Source organism: Salvelinus alpinus, chromosome 1 (assembly GCF_045679555.1).
Source record: "Salvelinus alpinus chromosome 1, SLU_Salpinus.1, whole genome shotgun sequence".
Taxonomy (NCBI): domain Eukaryota; kingdom Metazoa; phylum Chordata; class Actinopteri; order Salmoniformes; family Salmonidae; genus Salvelinus; species Salvelinus alpinus.
Genome location: NC_092086.1, coordinates 99,621,169 through 99,631,251, shown reverse-complemented (window position 1 = coordinate 99,631,251; position 10,083 = coordinate 99,621,169). Strand labels below are relative to the sequence as shown.

General features: G+C 42.0%; 1 protein-coding gene across 1 annotated transcript; it reads right to left on the bottom strand.

Moving 5' to 3' along the window:
• Positions 1-542: 542 nt before the first annotated feature.
• Positions 543-3,555, bottom strand: LOC139536544 (glycolipid transfer protein-like). Its single transcript, XM_071337145.1, has 5 exons — positions 3,329-3,555; positions 2,342-2,400; positions 2,103-2,236; positions 1,688-1,838; positions 543-1,448 (listed from the first exon to the last, which is right to left on the bottom strand). The coding sequence occupies exons 1-5, from the start codon at positions 3,429-3,431 to the stop codon at positions 1,266-1,268; spliced, it is 630 nt and encodes a 209-aa protein (XP_071193246.1). The 5' UTR covers positions 3,432-3,555; the 3' UTR covers positions 543-1,265.
• Positions 3,556-10,083: the final 6,528 nt, after the last annotated feature.

The following is a 10,083-nucleotide window of genomic DNA, read 5'->3' as shown; positions in this document are numbered from 1 at the left end:
TCAGGTGGTGGGATGTTTTGGTCGTGATTGACCTGAAAAATCACTTCAATGTTATCAATGCACATAATCATATTCCAGGTATACATACAGGACAAACACAAGCGTGTATCTCACAAATAAATAATTAGATTGCATTGACCATGCTCTTTGAACTGATTTGAGCCAATAAATGTTGTTCTTTTGATTCACCAGCACTATAGAACAACCAACAATTAGGAAATACAGTACTATTTCAGAAACAATACACTTTCTGAAGTAAAATAAAATGTTGCTATTACAGCAAGCTTTCAAAATCACATGAAGTACAACACCCCAATAGTGAATGAAACTGACATGTACATGTATGTGCCAAATACTGTTTGACATTGTCTAGCACTGCATTTGAGGATAGCTACTATTTATTTTTTGCTTACTATGACTGTGAGATGCAGTTGTCGCTCTTAGCTACCTTAAGATTAATACACTAACTGTTAGTCCCTCTGGATAAGAGCATCTGCTAAATGGCTAAAATGTGAAATGCAAAATGTGTCAAAAAAATTGAATGGATTGAAAATATGTATTTCAAAAAGACATGAAGGAAGTGCAACTATACTCAACTAAAGATTCAGTTGTTCAAACAAACATGCAGAAGCCACAAACAAAACATCACACAATAGACAGCACTAAGCATTAAAACCACTAATGCTGGTTATAATCTCTAAAGGCACGGGGTAGTTAACTTCCCCTAGCTACAGGGCAGTGAGGGTACTATCTCACGTTTCAGGGCAGAGTTACAGTAGGGATTTCATGAGTCTTGTATCATCAGCAGAAACACTCTTCCCTCCCACAGAGAGATACAGTACTAGAATAACACTGACCAGCTCTCTGGGTATCACTTCTAAATGTCTCTTACCTGATGGTGGATCATGTGTAACTGCAGCAGACCGCTTAATAGGCTTACGCAACAAGAGTTGTGCTAGACCTGTACCATTCCTGCAATTTTTACATTTCTTGAATTTATAAAAGACTCAACACGGAATATGCCACTTTCCATCCAATAGCAACTCACCTGGGGCCAAACTGTCAACATTCAGTAGGTAGGGACTTAAAAGGAGGGACATGAAATTAATAATACAAATGGTGATACGAATAAAAACAGCGTCTTTGAAATAAAGTCCTCAATTCTCATAAGCTGGAATGTTCCATAACCTGAGAGAAAGGATGAAAAATAGAAGACTGAAAGAAAATAACATGCAGGATGCTGCTGTGGTCCAGTATGGCGGACATCAAACACTATAGTCCAGCTCTGCATTCAGCGTTGTATACATCTCATAGATTGCATCCACTGTGGCCGTGTAGTTGATGAGGAACTGGCGTACACTAGCCATGCAGTCCTCCTCTCTGACCTCTTGACCTTTTGACAGGGCCTTTATAAAGTCTGACTTATAGGGTGCTGCAAGCAACGCCGCCTGGAGGGGACAAGGAGAAATCCAGTTGTTACATAGTTACAACACCTTGGCTGGGCAGTTCATCTACATTCAAATTCAATCCGTCGTTTTCAGTTATTACATGTAGAAATGAAGTTCAATATGAAATCAATACATTCAGAGGTGCTTGAGAACCAGGGTTAAGTAGAACACCAAGTCACAAGTAAAAGGCTAGGAGGTCAAGACTATGCTACCACATGACTCTAGTCACATGGTCTCACCTTAAATATCTTCTGCACTAGCCAGCCGTGGTATTTCTTTAGGGCCTGGTCGTAGGCTTTGGTGATGTTGACACGGATGAGGTTAGGGTTGTTCTCGTCTTTCTCTCCGTCTGCCAAGCTCTGCAGCAGGACCTGGATGAAACGGAGGCCTCTGCGGGAAAGAGGACAATCAGCTTAACTCATTTGATTTCAGTCACAACATTATTTATGACGTGCAGATCTCTATCTAGAAATAAGAACACAATTTCACAGCCTCTAGTCAGCCCAATTCTGATCTTTTGACCAACCACATCAGATATTTTTCAGAACTGATCTGATTGGTCAAAAGACCAATTAGTGAAAGAAAATATCAGAATTGGGCTACCACTGTAAACACAGCCTTAAACACATTCAGGTGAGATGATTCTGAGCTCACCTCTTCAGCCACATCAGGGCCAAGGTAGCTCCCACTTTGGGCCACTCTGTGCCGTATGCCTCCTTCTCTGACTCCACCATCTGCTGTAGTGTTGCATACTTGGCAGGGTCCTTGTCATACACACTTCTGATTTTCTGGAAGGAAAATATTACCAACAAAATGTATAGACGTAGGCATTTGTTGCTGTAGGGTTACTCTTATTTTAAGGCACAATTAGAGGGTGTGGAAAACATACTTACTGTTATATTGCCACTGATGTCTGATTTGATAGGAACAAATACTTTTGACCCCAGGCAGTCTGGAAAGAAGAAAGAGAGGGACAAAACATTGGATTGAAATGCAACCAAGCAGTTATGAGTAAATGCAGACACAGCATCTTGGATGTAGCCGGAGAAACATCCTTGGGGGAGGAAAGAATAGAATAGAAATGACCCTTATTCTCCCACAATGCTTATGTGAATTATATGAAAGTTTCTTGTTGGGCAATCAATAGAGAAAAGGGTCCATTCAAGTCTAAAGTCACAAGGAGGCCAATGCAGCAGGCAGTGTGGGAGGAGAGAGAGAAGAGCTACAGCAGCTGCATACTAATTCACATGGCCCCTCTTGCCCTTTGGTTTCACCACCTCAATACTTCCTTGGTTTTAAAATCAGATTATTACACTTCATGTTAAGACTATTCCTTAACATTTCCAAGATGTAAAAACAACATCGTGCAAGGTTGTTACCACACAGACACTAGCGCATTTAAATCCCAAAATGAGCCTATGATTGAGCCATCCACAAAGAGTTTATTTGCGGATCATTCAAAATGTAATAATCGGTTATTATGGTAGGCCTACTATATTCGTTTGGGTGATGGTCATCTTTATGCAACTCTGTCGTTAACAAAGCGATTATAACGGCGCTGTACTCACTCAACGTCATATGTTGTTTATTCAACAAGGTCAATGGCACTGTCTAGCCAACTTTGTCAAACCTGTGTTGGTTTCTTAGACAAAATACACATTTAAGTTGATTGTTTTTAATTTAGTTCAGTCTATTTCTAAATGTTGTTATAGGGGAAGACAATAATGAAAAGTGAAACAAAAAGAAAATGAAGTGACGACATTTTCTAAGGTATCGGTGACGATGAGACAACTTGAGCACCTCTCCAGTTTCATGAAGACCAATGAATGCGATAGGCTACAGGTCGTCTACCGACCGTTCAGGTGTACTTCTGTACTCACCAAAAAAAGGCGGAAGATATGCCACTGACTCCAGAAAGAACTTTGTATCCACTGATTTGTCGACTGGAAGTTCTCCAAATTGGTTATCCATTAAAAGTGACATCGTTTTCTGAAATGATATGTGACTAACTACAGAATGATAACGACTGCTGTCTGTGAATAATAAACCCGGAACTGTCTTCCGTGTTCACTGTCTTCTACGCCTACGGCAAGGCAACTGTATACTCTGGCAATGCACACTGACTTGGCAGGGGGCGCGCCCTGATCATTTCACGTCATCAACAGGTGTTAGAAAGTGAAAGAAAATATGTTTGAGTGAGACACGCCAGTGCCTTTTGGGGGGCACGTGCTCAGAGTGAAAAAAGGGCACCCCTAAAATGTTTTTACTGCAACCGCGGTCATAGACTCTTGAGCAAGTATTACAAAAAGAGTGGAAAGCAGCACAATCTGATGAGTAAAGTATTTTGCCAAACTATTTTGAAATGGAATAATTGCTGCACGTATTAACAATGACCAAAACAATTCCCGTACAAATTTATTGTAAGAAATACTGTAGACTATCATTACTATATTGAACCCAACTGAACTCCATTTGTTGCCACTATCATGCATCCCAGTGGTTTTCAAACTTTTTGAAACCCCGGGCAAGCTCATGCACGTGTGCACACTCGAACATGCATGCAGAACCGCTGCCATAAACGGTGATGCATTTTCAAAACGCTAGATAGGCTACAGAAATAAACTGCATTTTACACCTGCAATTGAAGCTGAAAGTCATTAATGTTCGGGTATGAACGTTATTTATAATAAGGGTTACATGGAGAAAATATGACCTCTCTGAGCAGAGTATGACCTCTCTGAGCAAAAAAATATTTTACCTCCCTGAACCCTTTAAAGAAAAAAAAAGTGACCCTCCCCAATACCCCAAATAATAATTGAAACAAAGTGGATAGCAGAGAACATTCTACAGTTCACCCTCACTTCTTGCACTGAGCAAGCCTTAACATGCTGACCAGACCGGACACGTCGTGTGCACGAGCGTCGCAAAATACATTTAGAAATCCATGTTATTCAATTATTGCACCCACACTGCTCGCACGCGCCAACGAGCGTCTGCGACGCCAAGGGCTAAAATAGAACTCATTCCTATTTCTGACGCAGATCGCGCTGCAAGTCCGGCCTCTCCCATCTCCTCATTGGTTTATAGAAGCAGGTACCCACGTGCCATCTCCTCATTGGTTATACCCACGTGGGTGATTGAAAGACGAACTGTTTTGCCGGTAGTCGTGGTAATACAATGAAAGTTTAGATGCGATCACCATATAAGATAAACGATGAAAAAGCCTGGAAGGAGGAGAGATGACTAGAAACGATTCGGTTGGCTGTTTTATGTGTGGATTAATTGTCGAAGTAGAGGTCCTTGTGCATTTCAGGTAAAATAACAACTCAATGTTTATATCCCAGGACAAATTAGCTAGCAACAGCAAGCTAGCTAAATAGGACAAATTAACGTAAGCTAGCAAGTGCAAGCTAACTAGCTAAATTGCCATACATGTTTAATGCTTTTCGACCTGTCCCCAAATTAATGTCATTGGTTCAGAGTTTGTTTTGATATTTTAACCTGCGTGTCGTGATCGCATTTGGTGTGGGGGGGGCAAAATACATTTATGCACGATAACGCACGATGGCGCACGCGCACAGCCGGTTTGGGTTCCGTAGATATGCAGTTTTAAAAACGGTTCTTCGTTCTACTAATAGTGGTGGAAAGATCTAATTTATAGTAAAAGCATTGCATGAATCTATCATCATATTTGCAGGTCAGAGAAAAAATAGCATTTTATAAAAATGTTGTGCAATTCTACATCATTTTACATATTACGGGATAATGGACAGAGAGAAAGGCCTATGTGTTAATCACATTTCTCCAATGCCAAATCAGCGTGTCCAGTTTGCAACGGAATTGTCCCTGTTTGCAAATAATTACATCTGAGAAGTCATTAGGAATTGAGCATGGTACTTTCAAAAGTTAGCAACTGGGTAACTTTTTGGGTCAGACATGGACAAACCAACGTGGGTTACATGCAGGTCCCAAATGGGTCCTGAATCATTTTTAATGGGCTGTAAGTGGGCACATCTTGTGTTATTTTTTCAGGAATAAGGTTTGGGACTCAATCAGGAAAACCATTTGGGTCACAAACAGGCAAACCCACGTGGGCTACAACTTGGGTACCAAATGGGCCCTGTATCAATTTTAAATGGGTTGTAAGTGGGCTATCTGGTGTGAATATGGTCACGGATTGTCTCTGGGTGTCCACAAGTTACCACAGCCACAATGTAAAAATTGGCTATATCTAAAAAAAAAAAAAGATTAATTTAAGGTTAGGGTTAGGTTTAAAATCAGATTTTTCAACCTCAACTGGCAGTTTCATTAAACAGTACCCGCAAAACACCATTCTCAACGTCAACAGTGAAGAGGCGAATCCAGGATGCAGGCCTTCTAGGCAGAGTTCCTCTGTCCAGTGTCTGTGTTCTTTTGCCCATCTTAATATTTTATTGGCCAGTCTGAGATATGGCTTTTTCTTTGCAACTCTGTCTAGAAGGCCAGCATCCCGTAGTCACCTCTTCACTGTTGACGTTGAGACTGGTGTTTTGCAGGTACTATTTAATGAAGCTGCCAGTTGAGGACTTGTGAGGCGTCTGTTTCTCAAACTAGACACTCTAATGTACTTGTCCTCTTGCTCAGTTGTACACCGGGGCCTCCCACTCCTCTTTCTATTCTGGTTAGAGCCAGTTTGCGCTGTTCTGTGAAGGGAGTAGTACAGCGTCGTATGAGATCTTCAGTTTCTTGGCAATTTCTCGCATGGAATAGCCTTCATTTCTCAGAACAATAATAGACTGGCGAGATTCAGAAGAAAGGTCTTTGCTTCTGGCCATTTTGAGCCTGTAAATTTGCTTTTCTTTCAAAAACAAGGACATTTGTTGCGGGTGTGTGCATGAGCGAGTACATGTGTGCTAAAGGGCAGAGAATCAGAGCAGGTGGTCAGTCCATTTCAAGTGTTCAACAGTCTGATGGCTTGTTAGTATCAGACCTAATGCTCCGATACCATCTGCCTGACTGGCGTGTGTGGGGTCCTTGATGATGCTGCGTGCCTTCCTCAGACACCGTTTCATGTAGATGTGCTGGATGGGTGGGTGTACTGTCCCAATGATGTACTGGGCCATCTTCATCAACCACTGGAGGGCCTTGCGGTCATGGATGGAGAAATTCCCGTACCAGGCCGTGATGCAACTGGTCAGGGCACTCTCGATGGTTCAGCAGTAGTATTTGGAGAGGACCCGGGGGGTGCGGCATGCCACATTTCTTCAGGCATCTTAGAAAGTAGAGACGCTGTTGCGCCCTCTTGACAAGAGTGTGGTTTTGTTAGTCCCTGACAAGTCCTTGTTGATGTGGACGCCTAAGAACTTAAAACTTTCTCTACCGAAGTCCTGTTTATGTGGATCGGGGCATGTTCCCTCTGCTTCCTGAAGTCAACAATCAACTCCTTTGTTTTGCTAATGTTGATGGAGAGGTTGTTGTCATGACACCACGATACCAGTTCACTTACCTCCTCCCTATAGGCTGACTCATCGTGGTTGGTTATCAGCCCTACAACTGTGGTGTCGTCAGCAAACTTGATGGAGTTGGTTTTGTACAAAGCCACGTCGTGGGTGAACAGGGAGTACAGCAGAGAGTCAGTGTTGAGAAGGTGTTGTTGCCAATCCTCACAGCCTGTGGTCTGCCCATCAGGAAGTCAAGGATCCAGTTGCAGAGGGAGGTGTCCACACCCAGGGCTCTGAGCTTGGTGTCGAGTTTGGAGAGAGCAATAGTGTTGAATGCTGAACTGTACTCAATGAACAGCATTCTCACATACAGTGCCTTCAGAAAGTATTCATACCCCTTGACTTATTACACATTTTGTTGTGTTACAGCCTGAATATTCTTTTAAACGCACAATACCCCATAATGACAAAGTGAAAACATGTTTTTAGAAATTTTTGCAAATCTATTGAAAATTAAATACAGAAACATCTAATTTACATAAGTACTCACACCCCTGAGTCAATACATGTTAGAATCACCTTTGGCAGCAATTACAGCTGTGAGTCTTTCTTTTGCACAACTGGATAGTTATGAAATGCCTTGAGAAAATTGTGAAAAGTCATATTCTCAGTGTCACCCAGAAGCTCCTCGACCCATTTCAGTTTGCCTATCAGACCAGCAGAGGAGTTGATGATGCCATTCTTACCCTCCTTAACATGGTCTATAGACATCTAGAAGGTACCAAATCCCATGTCAGGGTTGTGTTTGTTGACTTTTCTTCTGCCTTCAACACAATCCAGCCCTACATTCTGGCACAGAGACTCATTCGGGACTTTTCCTTAGATGGGGGGCTGGTTTTGTGGCTGTTGGACTTCCTGAGCCAACGCTCACAGCGAGTCAAAATAGGTCCCCATGTGTCGGATATACGCAATACCAATACAGGCTCTCCTCAGGGATGTGTTTTGTCCCCACTTCTGTACATCTTGTACACTAATAGTTGTACTAGTTCCCATACTGACAGACACCTCGTTAAGTTCGCTGATGACACTGCCTTGATCAGCCTGTTGCATGATGACGAGGAACATCATGGCCTAAATTACTTTGTAGAGTGGTGTGAGGAATCACACTTGGTCCTCAATACTAACAAGACCAAAGAGATGTGCATAGACTTCAGGAAGCGTACAACACCTACCTCTGCAACATCTATCAGAGGCCAGAATATAGAAATTGTAGAGGAATATAAATATCTGGGTGTCTTTTTGGACAGTAAGCTTCAGTGGAGTAAATGTACAGACCAGATCTACAAAAAGAGCCAACAGAGACTGTACTTTCTAAAAAAGTTGGGTTCTTTTAATATAGACTGTACTATATTGACTCTGTTTTACAAATCCTTTATTGAGAGTATTTTAACTTTTTGTATTGTTTGTTGGTTTGGCACTGCCACTGTCAGTCAGAGAAACATGCTGAGAAGGATTATTACCACAGCAAGCAAGGTACTTGGAGTCAAACAGACAGGCCTGGATGAGATTTTTAAGGTCAGGGCCCTCCGTAAGGCTCACAAAATCATTTTAGACCCAAGTCACCCCCTGTACCTGGACTTTGAATTACTCCCCTCTGGGCGCAGGTATAGGGCACCCCTCAGCAGGAAAAATAGAACGAGACAATCATTTGTGCCAGGTGTGATATCCCTCTTAAATAGCTCGGGCAAATGTTCCCATTGACCCCGTAAGGCCAGCAGGCTAGTCTTTTCTTCTTTTTTAAATTTTATTTTATTTATTGGTGCGTGACTGTTATTGAAAGTTGTATTGTCAATCCTGTTTTGTATTTAACGCCACTTTAAATGTGTACATGACACTGCAACAAAATTTCCCCATGGGAACAATAAAGTAAGTAAGTAAGTAAGTAAGTAATTATTGCACACAGAGTGAGTCCATGCAACTTTCGTTACTTGTTAAGAACATTTTTACTTGTGAACTTATTTAGGCTTGCCATAACAAAGGGGTTAAATACATATTGACTCAAGACTGGGTACAGTGTGCCTGGTATGCTGGCCTTGATGTGGGCCATGAACAGCCTCCCGAAGCCTTCATGATGACTGAGGTGAGCGCCATGGGGCAATAGTCATTTGGGCATGTCACCTTGTTTTTCTTGGGCACTGGGATGATGTTGTCTCCTTAAAGCAGGTGGGGACTGCAGCCTGGGACAGGGACAGATTGAAGATGTGCAAGAAGACGCCCGCAAGCTGGTTAACACACACTCTGAGGACGCGGCCAGGGATGCTATCTGGGCCGGCGGCTTGGTGAGTGTTCACTCAGAGTTTTCCTAACGTCAGCCTCGGAAAATGAAAGCACCCGGTCGTCCGGAGTAGCAAGACTCTTCCTGTTTGGCTCGGTTGTCTGCCTCGAAGCGAGCATAGAATGGGTTAAACTCGTCTGGGAGGGAGGCTTAGGTGGGCACCGCACAGCTGGATTTGCCTTTGTATTCTGTGATAGTCTGTAGTCCTTGCCAAATGCAATGCAAGTCTGAGTTGTGGAACATAAATTCAAGTTTGAGTCTGTATTGTCTTTTTGCGTCCCTAATGGATTTTTTTTTTTTTTTTGCAGAGTTCCTACCTGCTTGCCTTGTACGCGTCGCGTGCCAGAGTCATCAAGGTTCGTTCTGCTGACATGAATGCTGCAGTACTGGCTCTCAGCATTGTACGGATATCTCCATTAATCCAGGGTTTTTGGTTGGGGTATGTCCGGATTGTTATTGTGGGTACATCATCATCAACACATTTCCTAATGGAGCCTATGACTGACGATGTGTATTCTACATGAACGGTTAATATAATGGCTGCCATTTTGGTTATAGAAAGCTGATGAATTGTCCAGGAATCGCTTGGGAAATGATTCGAGATTCACATGCTGTAATATGTTGGGGATTTTTTTGAGTGGAATCGAACAAACTTGAGTAGAACCGATTTAAGGATTCAATTATTTTTGGAGGAATTTATAGATTTTTTTATTTTATAAAGGTTGTTGTAGTTTCGTAAAATAAAAAAACTTAAACTAACCCAAATGAAACAGAAATTTGAAACTTTTTTTTTGAAACTGAAATAAAATAAATACCATGTACAAATATTTACCTGGCTAAACTCAGCTTGTTAGAACAGACTGACCAGATACATTTAAAT